This window comes from Rattus norvegicus, chromosome 1, assembly GCF_036323735.1.
Source record: "Rattus norvegicus strain BN/NHsdMcwi chromosome 1, GRCr8, whole genome shotgun sequence".
NCBI classification, from domain to species: Eukaryota; Metazoa; Chordata; class Mammalia; order Rodentia; family Muridae; genus Rattus; species Rattus norvegicus.
Genome location: NC_086019.1, coordinates 185133024 through 185147975, shown reverse-complemented (window position 1 = coordinate 185147975; position 14952 = coordinate 185133024). Strand labels below are relative to the sequence as shown.

The 14952-nt window shown below is 47.4% G+C and overlaps 1 protein-coding gene across 1 annotated transcript in view; it reads right to left on the bottom strand.

The window, feature by feature from the left end:
• Positions 1-5826: 5826 nt before the first annotated feature.
• Positions 5827-14952, bottom strand: part of Otoa (otoancorin) — a 67879-nt gene continuing 58753 nt past the window's right edge. Inside the window, exons 24-28 of the mRNA XM_006230180.5 lie at positions 14384-14526; positions 13637-13773; positions 13043-13140; positions 8389-8584; positions 5827-6382 (exon numbers count right to left, since the gene is read on the bottom strand). Of these exons, the coding sequence (XP_006230242.1) occupies positions 6318-6382; positions 8389-8584; positions 13043-13140; positions 13637-13773; positions 14384-14526 (639 nt within the window). The 3' untranslated portion in view covers positions 5827-6317. The remainder of the gene's footprint in view (positions 6383-8388; positions 8585-13042; positions 13141-13636; positions 13774-14383; positions 14527-14952) is intronic.

The following is a 14952-nucleotide window of genomic DNA, read 5'->3' as shown; positions in this document are numbered from 1 at the left end:
TTGGAAGGACTGAGGGTGCACCTCAGCGACAGAATGCTTGCCCGGTGTATTATGGGAGGAAGACAGAGAGAGGAGAGGGAGAGAGAGAGAGAGAGAGAGAGAGAGAGAGAGAGAGAGAGATTGGTTTTGCAGATATGAAGATGAGCCCTAGTATTAATACCTTTTATTTATCTATTCACATGTGTGTTTGTTTAAGTGCACAAGAATTCAAGGTGCTTCTAGATGTTGGAAGAAAGGACTGGATTCCCTGGAATTATGGCTGTTGTTGGTGAGTGCCCGACATGGGTGCTGAGAACTGAACTTGGATTCTCTGGAAGAACAGAGCAACAGAACAGCAGGTGCTCTTAACTGCAGAGACACAGTTCCAGTCCTGTTAATACCATTTCCCAACTGTATGTCCTCAATTCACCCCTCCCCCTCCCTCCCTCCGTCCGTCTCTCTCTCTCTCTCTCTCTCTCTCTCTCTCTCTCTCTCTCTCTCTCTCTGTGTGTGTGTGTGTGTGTGTGTGTGTGTGTGTGTGTGTGTGTGTGTTTATATTGTGTGCACTTGCATGTTGTGGTGAGAAGACAACAGCATCAAGTTTAATTCCTCCTCCGGCGCCCTCCACCTTGGAGTTTTGGAGTTTTGTTGTTGTGAAACAGGTCTCCTCTGGCCTGGTAGAGGAGGTTGGCTTGCCAGCAGGATCCTGTGACCCTATGTACGGCCTCTCTATATGTATCTGGAGCTGCAAGTGTGCATTCTGCCTTCTTATGTGGATTCTGGGGGTCAGACGCAGGTCTTGTGTTTGTAAAGCTAAGACTTTTCTAACTGAGACATCTAGCCAGCCCTCTTAGCTCATTTCTGAATTCCTCTCCTTCATACAGCTTCTCTCCCATCATTATAAGATGGCTAGCCACTTTATATCCCAGAGGAAAGGGAGGTTCCTTCTCTGCTGCAACAGCTGAATAAAAATTAATCTGTAGAGGCTGATGGATGGGTTGTTGCAACAGGGAGTACTCCAAGTGGAATAGCTCAGTGATGTTTTAGATACAACGTCTGTCCTGGCAAAGTGTGCAGAGCTTCCATGCTGCAAGCATGATCTCTAACCCAACTTCCCTCCGGGACCTGATTTCTAGGGCTCCTAGGCTTAGAGACAGGAAATAATTGGGCATGGGAGGTAGTGAGGGCCATTATCCACTAGCAAGTAGTATAGTGCTTTTTAGAAACAGAGGAGCTTAGCGAATGTACCAAGTAGATGAAGGGAAGGGAAATTCAAGAGATGAGGTGTGTCACCTACCTAGTAATGAAAAAGGGCTTCCTGTGCAAAGAGCCAGTGTTAACCACTTGGTGGAGTCTTCGGCTTCACTGGGCATGGGTGAGGTTAGCTGGGTTAGGTTTGTCTCCATGGTAGGAACTATGTTCATATCTGTTCCATGTGCCCCTTCCCATGAAGAGGCAAGTGACCTCTGGCATGCACATTTAAAACATCTATTAGATTATGTCATATCTACTCATACTGCAGTGACCAAATCTTAAATTTAGCCGGGTAGGGATGTAGACTTATCTAATGAGACACTATTGTCTCACAAAATCAAATTCCAGGGCAAACAGCTTGTGTGTGCAGTCCTAGCAAAAGGAATAGACAGGATTGTTGAGTGTACTGTGTAATCCACGACATAGAGGAATGTGCCAGAAGATCTCAGAGATTACACGTAATTCCCCACATCAGACCTCTCTTGACATCTCCGCTATGCTCTGTATATTGCTGGCACCTTGGCTTGCACAGTACAGCCCAGGAAGGGGGCTAATGTAAATACGACCCACTTACCAGTGATTGCAGACAGGCCCATGGGTTGGAAAGACTCACCTCCTTTTCTGGAATAGCCAGCACCTGAGGCAGTGAAGGCAGGGAGCACACAATCAGCTGCCCACAATGACTAGAGGATCTCCAGAATCGCCAGACATCCAAAATGGATTTGCAGAAGGGAATCATTTCCAAGCCACTCTCTGCTCTCTGTAGATGTCCAAGCTGAGTGTGCCATGTGGCCTGGCAGCTTTTACCTTTGCAACATATATTGATCTTCTGAAATAGAATCTCACTATTGGGGGGTGACCTTGAACTCACAATTCTTTTCCTTAGCCTCTGGAGTACTAAGGTTACAAGTGCTTGATAGCACACTGGGGCCACAAAACTTTTCCTTAGGTCAGACTTTAGTAGATAGATAGATAGATAGATAGATAGATAGATAGATAGATAGATAGATAGACAGACAGACAGACAGACAATTGATGTCCCTCAAGAGAAAAAGCTGGACAAAGTCCTTTTTTAATTTTTAATTTTATTTTATGTGCATGGGTGTATAGCTGTATACTACATATGGGCCTAGTGTCTTTGGAGGTCAGAGAGTGTCTGATCCTATGGAAATGGGGTTACAGACATCTGTGAACCACCATGTGGGTGCCGGGAACTGCACTTGGGTCCTCTGCCAAAGCAAAAGGGGTTCTTATTCTCTGAGGCATCTCTCCAGCCCCAAGGACAACATACTTTTAAGGTCAAAGCAACATCTATTTGATATGAACATGTCACTCTCACCCACGACAATATTTCTTCAACAAAGCCAAGTGCACTCTCTCCTCCCTGAACTCCTCTCACACTCGAAGCTCAACCCCTCTTTGGCAGTATAGCCTATCAGCACTTACTGTGACTGACCCTCTGGGTACCAGAACTAGAACAAACAAAAGAGAGAGAGAGAAAGAGAGAGAGAGAGAGAGAGAGAGAGAGAGAGAGAGAGAGAGAGTTCAGCTTCCAGCAGGCTAAGTTGCAGAAAAGATTTCCAGCCCTCAGAGATCCAGGCCCAGCATCCGAGTGGTCCTAAAGTGGAGCATACACCAAAAGATGATATTCAAAATGGTTAATAACCAGGAAGGCACAGGTCCCACCCAGTCAGAACCATGGTCAGCAGCCCAACCTCCTCCGAGCCCAAATGACCTCCATCCCTGCATCTAGCTACAATCCTGCAAGGAGGTGGAGGCTGGGAATCCTCTGAGAGGGCTGACATTGAAAGGTGAATGGGACAGCACCTGCCAGTGTGACCTTCTGCCTCCCTGAATGCAAGGGACGCTTTTCAGCCTGACACCCCGGGGGTCCTGCAGGGCACAAGCTAGATTTGTCTTTCTGCCTGAGGCCATCACCAATTATCTGTGCTGTGAGGCAAGCTGGCCTGCTGCCAGAAGAGGAGGTGAAGGGATTTACAGAATCTTTCTCTGATCTAACTTATTAGAGAAGTTAAAGTCACCCATTCCGGAGGTAGCATTGCACAGAGGTGAAGGAGTCCGGAATTTGTTCCCTACTAAGTAGAAGGTCTATCGACAGAGCCCCCTAACCTCTCTGGGGCTCAGTCTCCTTGTGTTTCGAAGGAGAATGATCTCAGGGCCCACCCGGCTGGGTCCTGATGACCGTGAAATGTGCTAACCACACAGTGACAGCCCTTGAGCAGCCTGCTGAGGTCAGTTTGCCATTATTGTGATGGAGAACCGTTCTGATAATCTAAAGGGAAGGGGTGACCAGGAAGGGCCGAAATCAGTGATCGGATGGCTCACAAAAGCCACAAAGTAGGCAGAACTCAGAGTTCTGTGGGCAGGTGTGATGGAGGGTACCTGTGAGCTCCCCCTACAGAGAGAGAGAAAGAGAGAGAGAGAGAGAGAGAGAGAGAGAGAGAGAGAGAGAGAAACAGAGGGCGCTATACAGATAGCTCAGTCAAGACAGTTTGCCATGTCTTACCAGAATTCAATCCCCTGAACCCACATTTTACTTAAAAAAAAAAAAAGAAGAAGAAGAGGAACCAAAAACAGGGAGGAAAGGCAAGGGAGAGTGATGAGATTGTGTTGTAACTTTAAATTTTTAATGAAAAGAAAAGTTGTGAAAATTAAAAATAATAAAATAAAATCCGGTGTGGTGTCTCCAGCTTGTAACCTGAGCTCTGAGGAGGTGGGGACAGCAGAGTTTGCTGGTCCCCAGCCCGACCGAACCTGAGTTCCAACCGGACACCCTCCCTCAGCCACTCAGTTGGCAGACACCCAAGGCTGGCCTCCGGTTGCACACGAGTTCACACACATGAATGCACACCTGCGCCTGGAACGATAAGGGGATCCGCTTGAAGGTCAAGGCGAGGGACTGAATGTTCTGTAAATCTTGGAGGAAGAAACAGAGGAATCGGGAGGCCTCCAGATCGGAGTAGATATCCAATGTGCGTCAGCATTGTGCGTGCTGGCTTGTGACTTTGTTTCCCACGAAACTGTAAAGTATAGAAAACCTATGAGAATAAACATGAGCTGCCGCAGTGTTCACCAGATGGCACTCCCGATCTCCAACCTTTGTCTCTGAGTCTTCTTTTCCGTCTTTCCTACGATCGTCCTCACTCCTCTGGGGCCGATAGACTTTGCTCCTGTGGGGCCAGTGAGCCTTTCTGAAGGGATTCTGCTCAGTTGCATGATCATGGTTGTCCACACAGCCGGTGTGACCCACTGAAACCAGAGACTGCTGTCGTCTATGGAAGCAGCAGACTGTGCTTGCAAAGCAGTGTTTGCTGCACTTCCTCACCTCAAATGGCCTAGGAGCACCACTGACACATGGCAGGCCTTCAGTGCTCCTTGGAACTATAGATGACAGTCACCAGCCCCTACAACAGCAGCCTTCGTAGGGAACAACCACAGATTTGGGAAGGCTCACACCGGCTCCCCTTCCCATCTTCCTCTTCAAATGGCAATGCCTAGTAAGGACTCACTGAGAAACCCAGGATGGACACTGGAGACATGGCTCAGTGGTTAGGGCACTTGCTGCTCTTGCAAAGGAGCCACATGGTGGCTGTCTCAGTTAGGGTTTCTATTGCTGTGACAGGACACTGTGACCACGGCAACTCTTAATAAGTAAAACATTTCACGAGGGCTGGCTTACAGGTCCATTATTGTCATAGCAGGAAGCATGGCAGTGCACAGGCAGACATGGTTCTGGAGAGGGAGCTGAGAAGCCTACATCAGGATCAGCAAGCAGCCAAAAGAGAGAGAGAGCCACTAGGCCAGCTTAAGCTTCTGAAACCGTAAAGCCCACCCTTGTGACACATTGCCTCCAGCAGGACCACCCCTGCCATCATGCCACTGCCCCTTCCAGGGGCATTTTTATTCAAACCACCACTGTGGCTCACAGCCCTCTGTAGCTCCCATTCCAGAAGATCCAACCCCCCTTCTGGCTGACCATAACAGTAGGCGCACACACGGAACACAAACACATGGGCAAATCGTCCATATGCATAAAATAAAAATAAATAATTTTTAAAGAGAGAGACACAAGACACCCCCATTTACCACATGAGGAAGGCCAGGTAGCACAATGGCCACCTCGTAGATGATATAGCTTCCAGTAGGTGGAAAAAGGTCAGTGCTGCCCCACCCTGTCCATTGTTCTGGCTTCTTGTCTGTCACTAAGACTAAAAGAACCTGGCAATTTCTAGAAACAAGTTCATCCCAGCAGGATCAAGCGGGGTGAGGGGAGGGGCTGAGTTTCCTGCACTGGTCAGAAATCGCTTCAATGATTGACATATCCAATATATTTTTATATCTTTTTATTTCAGCCCATTCACCAAAGCCCAGAGCAGATTAAAACCACACCCTCTACTAAGACTAAAAATGTTTAGAAAGGTTAACTTATAACTCCGCTGATTCCCAAGAAAATGGAAACATCTGGAAAATGTATTTAAAAATTGATTTAATGTTGAGCCGTGTTAAATGTTTTAATTTCCAAGCAATGTGATACCCACCAAAACATCAATTAGTTGCAGCAATCAGGCAAGAATATTGGCTTCTGTTGAGAGATTCATTTATTTCAGCCCAGCTAAGTGTCGAAGGAGAAATCTAATGCTGCCTGGTGCTCCAGGGAAGGGAAATCAAGCCAGACTGGAAACAAAATCGCCCCCTGACTAAAAGGGCATGCTCTCCTCTCTCTCTCTCTCTCTCTCTCTCTCTCTCTCTCTCTCTCTCTCCTCTATCTCCTTCTCTCTCTCCCCCCTCTATCTCCCTCTCTCTTCCTCTCTCCCTCCCCCCATCCTTCCGTCACCGCAGCTTCTCTGTCTCCAAGTCAACATGGAATGGAAAAAAAATACCCACCAGGGAGACAGGCTGGCTTAAGAATGCAAGATGGTTTTTAATAATTATCTTTCCAAGACCCTGTGATCTTCCTGCCCTCCCTGAGGCTCCTCAGGTAAAGGTCTCCCCCGGTCTGAAAGCAGCTTCTGTCTCTCCACACTTTCAACAGCTTCTCACAACATTAAACAGGCCACTGGGCATCAGGATTTGGCCATCAGAAGCAGCAGGGGACAGCCAAGCCAAAGAGCCTGGAAGGTGGGCTCTCCTGAAAGCAAACACAGGGCAAGAAGGCCGGTGAAGTCGCTGTGGACTGCAGAGGGTGGGTGCACCATGGCCAGCTCCATGCACACCTCCACTTCCTCACCCCTTAAACGCGGGTGAGGGAGGAACTGAACAAAACTGGATTGTGTGACTCGGCATGCACCAGACACGACTTAGTCAAAAGGAGTCAGGGAGCAGAGTGTGTCCAAGTCTCAGGTGCCCGGGGGCATTGCTGATTCAGGAACTCTTGGGGGAGGCCTGGGAATCTGCATTTAATCATCACTCCCCAGTGTTTAAGAAACAAGAAATGTGAAAAGAGTCAGACTCCCAGAAAAGGGTTCACCCGATGGCAGCCTTGGGGGGGTGGGGGTGGGGGTGGGTGTTGGGGAGCTGAAGGTAAGTGGAGGAAAGACATGTAGGGTCTTGCCTTGCCCCTTTCTGACATGGCTGTCTCAAGAGAAGGCTGATATTTACCTCTCTGCAGAGGATTTGACAATCTCTCTTAACTTAAAAAAGTACTTGCCCCTGGCGAGATTGCACAGCTGCATTATTTGTAACAGAAAACATGGTAACCCAACTAAGAACCTACACATACAAGTCTGGTTACTCACTTAAGGCTCGACCCCATAGCCAGCCATTGTTCTGTTCCCACAGAGGGCACAGAGTGCCTCTGAGGGGTATCGTCAGATCCACAGATCCAAACTGCAGGATGCAGGACAAGGATACAAAACCCCTTGTAAATGTGCAAGGCTAGTGTAGACTTGACTTATTTGTGTGTGTACAGGTTATGTAGATAAATACCTCAGGTACTGACAACATCAGTTAACCCTGGAGAGAAGAACTGAAAAGCTGGGAGACAGGGGACAGGGGGGAAAGGTTTATCACATAACTTTCAGGTCTTATATGTTAAAGTTACATGCGTCTAAAGCTATATGTGTTATCCATTTTTGCATCACCATACAAAACACCGTACAAATTCTATGTTTCAATGAAAGTTTGCAAAAGAGCATGGCTTCTATTTGATGGTGCTACTTGTGGCCACAGAAATTGTCAGGTTCTTGATTCCACATCCTCTGTGGAAGGAGAGGAGTGGGTATGGGGGCTGTTAATTAAGGAAAAGAAGGGAAGGAGACAGGGAGAAAAGAAAGGGAAGGGAGCCCTAGTTAGGCACGAAGTTCTCTTTCTGATCTGAGTATTTTCAGGTTATCCCCTATTCAGGATGCAACTCACCTCCATCATCCTCTCTCTCTACCATAGGCCTCAGAGTCTCGCCAACACTGTGTCTTCTCTCACTCTTCCCTGACTGAATTTGTGAGGGAAGGGTGATGCATGTGGCTTCCTCTAAACTGTCTGACCAGAAGCATAGACCTACCCCAAAGGTGGTACCCACTCAAGACAGGTGTCAGGAAGATGTCAGAGAGTGAGAGGCAAAGGGGAGGAGTCAACAAAAGTAAGAAGAGGAAGCCATAGCACAGGGGTAATGGCATCTGGTCTGGGGAACTGCCCCTCTCTCCCTCCCTCTCCCTCCCTCTCCCTTCCTCCTGCCTCCCCATTTTGCTTAGCCCTCAGTTGACATCACCTGCCCCTCCTTATTGCCTCCCTCATCTTATGGCTTTGAGGTCTTATTGACCTGCCCTACTTGTATCCATATTCTTGGTCCCTATATAATAGGTATTGAAGAGATACACAGTGATTGATTAATACTCGGGAGCAAGTAGGTGGATGAAGGAGTCATTGAAATGACCTTAGTCCTGAGAGATTCTGACTCAATGGACTCTTGGTCACACCCAGGAAGTTCGAAGTCTTTTAAAGATCCCTGAGGTGGTTTTAAAGATGCAGGAGCTGACAGTGCTCAAAGGAAACTTGGTGGGAACTTAAGGTGTATCTTTGAGAGCAGATACCCAATGTCTATCAAGCCCTGAATCATGGGAACCTCCCCACCTTGCAGGGTGGACCAAGGTTCAGAGAAGGGGAATGGGGGTGGGGCTGAGGCAGGTGTCCTCTGCTCACCTGTTGGGGACCCAGTGGAGGCTGGCCAGGTAGGGCTGGAACTCATTGGATCGATCTGCCAGAAGTGAGTCTTGGCGCCATCTACTGCCCTCTGGAGGCTCTGCAGCTGTGAGGAGCTGAGCTGCAGGCGCTGGGAGTGGGTTACAAAGGCTGCATTCTGAGGACCCAGGGAAGCGATCTGCTCAGTGGACAGCTCCTGCAGGCAGGAAAGTCCGGGGTGGGGGCGGGGGCGGGGGGGGGGGGAGGCGGTAATCAGTAAACCCTCTCCAGATTTTCCAAACCTCCTTTACCTGCTCATAGCTTCACAACTTTCATACCCTTGCACCATGACTATAAGCATGAAATAGAGGCTGAAAGAAACTATATTTGAATCCCTGTTTGATTCGTCCACCAACAGCAGCTGAACTCTGGGCCTCTTAAAAAAAAAAAAAAGCATGGGAGATTTTTTAAGTATTATAAGGATATTAAGCCATTCTCGCTCCAAGCTGAGACTTTTCCTTGAAGTAATTAAAAGCATTAAAGGGGGTCTTGGCTTTCCATGTGAGCGTTGGTAATTACTTTGCGCCAGAGGAAACTTGGAAGAAACAAGCTCTGGCCTGAATGCCAGCCTGAATCTGCACACACACCAGCTGCGTGATCTTCCCAAATTATGTCACCTCTCTAGGCTTTTGGACTTACTTTGAAGTGACTCACCTCCGAGGCCAGTCCCTGTCCCTTTGGTATGACTATCGGAATCCTGGTTGACTGATGAATCCTGGTAGCTCAGTGGAGGTCAGGGGCCATGACTGTTTGTTTGTTGTTTGTTTGTTTGTTTTTTGTTAATGCTTCCATGGACAGCAGATGTGGGGGACTCTGCTGGGCACACTGTGATTCTCAGTGTACAAGATATTTTCTGAAGTCACACAGCTTCAAAAGGACTTGGTGGCTAGCTCTGGGGAGACTAGGATGAGATGGCACGGCAGAAGAACCTCTGACATCTCTTCACGGTTTTAAAGCTTCCCCCAAAAGCTAGGAGTCCACATACTTCTGTTCCTTTATCCCTTCCTTTCCTATTGGCCACTCACTTCCCTCCTGTCCAGGCAGATGCCTCCTGAGATTGAATTCCCCGATTACAACCCTTCCCTGCATTCCCTCACACCACATCAGGAGCTCCTCAACACAACAATGGCACCTTCAGGATGCCAGTCCTGCCTCCTCTCCTCCTGACCTTCCCTCCAAGCCAGGATCTACATTCTCCCAAACAGGAAGCAGCTCTGTGCCCTTCCTCCTGTCTGGGGCACTGCCCTTCCCTTCGTAGGTGGCAGGCTGACTCACACCTATCACCAACAGAATCTGGATTATAGACATTATCTGTTTTCTGTTGCTGCTGATTTGTGAACCACAGCCGGATTGAAACCCTAGGCCTATAGTGTTTTCAAAAATAAACTCAAATTGGCTACCAATATGTAGAATCAGGAGTTTTCACATGGAAAAGAAAGTTTCTGGTTGCCCCAAAAAAAGCAAAGAAGATCCAGCAACACTAGGTCCATGTGGTCACACTGCATTGACATACCTGGGGTGAGACACACACACACACACACACACACACAGACACACTCACACACAGACACACACACAAACACACTCACACAGAGAGACACACACAAACACACTCACACACAGAGACACACACACACACAGACACACACGCACATACACACAGAGACACAGACACACAGACATACACAGACACACTCACACACAGACACACACACAGACACACAGACACACACACACAGACACATACACACACAGACACAGAGACACACACACAGACACACACACACAGAGACAGACACACACATACAGACACAGAGAGAGAGACAGAGACAGAGAGACAGAGAGACAGAGGGACACACACACAGACACACACATACACACGCACACACTCACACACACACACACAGAGACACACACACAGAGACACAGAGAGAGAGAGAGACAGAGACAGAGACAAAGAGACAGAGGGACACACACACAGACACATACATACACATGCACACACTCACACACACACAGACACACACACTGAGAGACAGACACACACAGAGACACACACACACACTGAGAGACAGACACACACAGAGACACACACACACAGACACAGAGAGAGAGAGAGAGACAGAGAGACAGAGGGACACACACAGACACATACATACACACGCATACACTCACACACACAGAGAGAGACAGAGAGACACACATACACACAGACACACACATACATACACACACAGAGAGACACAGACACACACAGACACACACACATACATACACACACAGAGAGACACATACATGCACACACACACACTCACACAGACACACACACACAGAGACACATACATGCACACACACACACACTCACACACACACAGAGAGACAGAGAGACACACATACACACAGACACACACACATACATGCACACACACTCACACACACATACACACTCACACACATACACACACAGAGAGACACATACATGCACACACACACTCACACACACAGACACATACATGCACACACACATACATACACACACAGACACATACATGCACACACACATACATACACACACAGAGAGACACATACATGCACACACACACACTCACACACACACTCTCACACACACATACATACACACACAGAGAGACACATACACGCACGCGCGCGCACACACACACACACACACACACACAGGGGCTCTCCAGCTCAGCTCAGACTACACCCAGCCTGCAGCATCTCTGACATCACCTCCCTGGCCCCTGAAGGCACTGTGCTATGACCTGTTCACCGGAGAATCTCCAGAGTCCAGATGAGCCTAACCTGGAGTTCATCCTGCTGTAGATAATAGAAATTCCAGCAGTCGGCAACCGCCTGAACAAAGAAGCCACTCAAACCATAAACATGGCCAGAGGGAAGTGCTTCAGAGGTGCGTGACTCACTGCCTCCCAGTACAGCATAGCCAGAGAGGAAGAAGGAATTTGCCCAGTAGCTGTGGTGGTTTGAGTCAGAAACATTCCTCTCTGGTTTCTGTGTTTCAACAGTTAATGTGCAGTTGATAGCACTTGGCAGGTTGTGGATCCATTCTGTGCAAGTAGGCCACTGGGTGTGCAACACTAGTGGGACTTGAGAATCACAGCCTGGTCTGGCCTCTAGCCCCCCTCTGCTTCCTGTCTGACACAGGTTTAGTGACCCGACTGCCATGCTGGACCGCACCCATTACAACTGAGCTGAAATAAACCCATCCTTCCTTAAATTGCTTCCGTCTGTTGTTGTTGTTGTTATTGTTGTTGTTGTCACAGCAACAGGTAAGTAACTAGCGCAGTGCCCTTCAGGCCAGCTGTTTATTTCCCACAAATAGTTGCCCATGGTATTGTAGGTGTCCAGCATCCCAGTGAGGTAGACAGGATATGTCCCTGTGTCACTCAGAAAGCAACAGCACCAAAACTGAACCAAGAGTGATAGCACATACCAATAATCCTAGCACTCAGGAGGCTGAGACAAGCATAGTGTTTAAGGCCAGCCTGGGTTACATACCACTTAAGCAAACTGAACAATGCATTAAGTCATTATCTCAAAAACAGAAAAGGGTGGGGATAGCTCAGCCAGCATCCCAGCACTGGGGAGACAGGGCCAGCTAAGTCCCTTGGTCTTCCGCCAGCCTAAGCCCTTGGTTGAGCACTAAATCAGTGAAGAATGCTGTCTTGAGGTGTGTACGGGGTGGGGGAGGGCTTGGCAGTTAAGAGCATTTGCTGCTTGCTCTTCCAGAGGTCCTAGGCTCCAGTCTCCATTCCCAGCACCCACATGGAGGCCACAGCCTCAGTCTCAGAATACAAGATTGAGATTGGAGTTCAGTGAGATTGAACAATCCATTGATTGAACAATCAAAGAGAGTGGATTCTAAAACTCCAGTCTCAGTCTCGGGGAGTACAATGTCCTCTTCTGGCCTCTTTAAGCATTACACAAACCTGGTACTCAGGCAGACGTGCAGGCAAAATACTCAAACATAGAAGGTCAGTCCCACTCATCAGAGCATCCTGTCCATTCCAACCCCATGACGCCTGTCTGCAAATCCAAAGTCAATGGGCTCTGAAAACTGAAAGTTTTTTCCAAAGTTTACAACAAGCCAGCAGCAGAAGTTGGACCTGAATGGATGGAAGGCTATTCACAGTGTATTTAGTGTGGCTTGTCAAGTTTTCTTCCTCAAAATGAATACGTTTGCCTATAAATGCTCCCTCCGACACTGCTAGGGGTGTTAAGGCACATACCGTGAATTTTACAAAACTTGAAAGCTTCTGGATTCTAAAACATATCTGTCCCCAAGGGCTTTGCACAGGGGTATGAGGTTGCCATCCCTCCAGAAATACACAATCAGTACCATAGGTTATGAAGGGGAGGGAGCTAAAAAGAATAATAAGATAAAATGAAATTTTAAGAAAAAAAGTCTTTAAAAAACACTTGAAATTATTTGGACATCCATCATTTGCACTTAGATCTTCTCCAGCCCTAAAAGCAAAGGGCTGGCTGGAAGCCCCAAGGAGACACACCTGTCACCCATGTCCCTGTGTGATCTGAAGTGGAATTCCCATCTCTCCCTGGAGAAATGAGTGCTTACTTTGAATACCTCACCAGGCAGGCATCTTATGGCCCATGGCTGGAAATACGGCATCAGTTCTTTGTCAAGCATTCGGAGCTCTGCCTTCGTTAGCCCAGCTAGAGAGAGAAAGAATCGTGAGCTTGTCAGTCAAGCTGTGGAACTCCACGGCATTGTTAACGGTTCTGCATAATGTGCAGGATCAGTGAGTCCCGGGGAAGCACTATTCCTCACCTCACAGGACAGCCAGCTAGGGAATCCAGTTCCTTAATCAACTCAGGAAAATACGTGAGTCACATTAGCCCTGATTGACCTCCTACAGTGGCATGTATACCCAGAGGGGGGTTCATTTACACACTTTAAGACCAGGTATAAATCTATTTAGGATCCAATTGAATCACATTCTAGATCAATGATTTTGAGACTATAATATACACAAAGAACCCCTGAGATGGCTCATTTAAAAGGCACACTTGTGGACACTGTCCCTTGCAACTTAAGTCTTGAACTTAAGTCTTAGAACTCCTTCATGTTTGCTTCATGTGGCTGAGGATTACTACTTTGTTCTGTTATGCTTTACTTTAGCCCCAATTTTAAATTTAAAGAGCGACTTACCTGCAATGGTCCCAAGCTCCTGCAAGATGGAGCTGGTCCACTCGGTGGGTCTCCCAAATACAACTTCTGCTTTCTTCTTAAATCCAGCCAAGACAGGGGTGCTGCAGAGCAGTGTACCAATTCTAGCTACCACTGCCCTGGTTAGAGAGGAGGGGTCTGGTGAGTCTGGGGGGCTCTCCAGCCATCAAGCAATGCACACAGGATAAATAATCTCAGCACCTCAACAGGATCCAGCAAATCCCACTGCCTACTTTAGCCCAGAAAGGTACAAAGATTGGAAAGTGAAGAGCATCTGGATGGATGGATAGATGGATGGATGATGGATGGATGATGGATGGATGATGGATGGATGGATGGATGGATGATGGATAGGTAGATAAATGGGTCAGTGGATGATAGATTGGTGTTGGATGGATGGATGGATGAATGGATGGATGGATGGATGGATGAGTAGATAAATGGGTGGGTGGATGATAGATTGGTGGTGGATGGATGGATAAGTAGATAGATAGGTTGGATGGATGTGGGTGGATAAGTGGGTGGTGGATAGATTGATGGATGGACAGAAGGACAAGTAGATAAATGGATATATGAATAGGTTGGTGCATGCACAGATCATAGATGGGTGGGTATATATAGGTGGCAGGGAGAGTGGATGGATGGATGGATGGATGGATGGATGGATGGATGGAATGATGAATGCGTGAGTGGAACATTTTCCACTTTGCACTCTAGTATTTTGCTTACCTGAATTCTGAGGTCTTAATAAGTGGTATTTCAGTGGGGTCCATGGCACATAGAGTAGGGCCAAGCCCAACCAAATGGAAGCTCTTCAGATCTTGGATACCACAGCCTGAATCTTCAAGGAATTCCTGCAGAATGGATTTAGCCTATAAAAATTAATAAAAGAAAAGAAATCTGTTAGCTTCTTTTCTTTGGAAATCATTTTGACTTCCAGGTGGCTTGACTGTTCAAATTCTTGGACATCCAGAGCTGAATATTTCCAGCATCTGTCTCCACAACTCTCCAGTAAGACCTTCTGTGTCCTGCCTCCCTGCTTCTGCTCAAACCATCTCCTCCATATGAAACATGCTTCTGCATTTCCAACTAATAAAACCCAGCCATCCTCTGTGTTTTAGCCCAATTCAAATGCCATTTCTGCATGAAAAGCTCAAGCTAGATTGACTTTTCTTTTCTCTCTTTACTCCAGAACTGTATCTTTCCCTCAGTCTTTAGTTTCAGAGAATATAAAAAAATTATACAGCAGTGGCTCCAATGAAATTTGTGTGATTACAGGATCTTGTGTGATTCCAGCT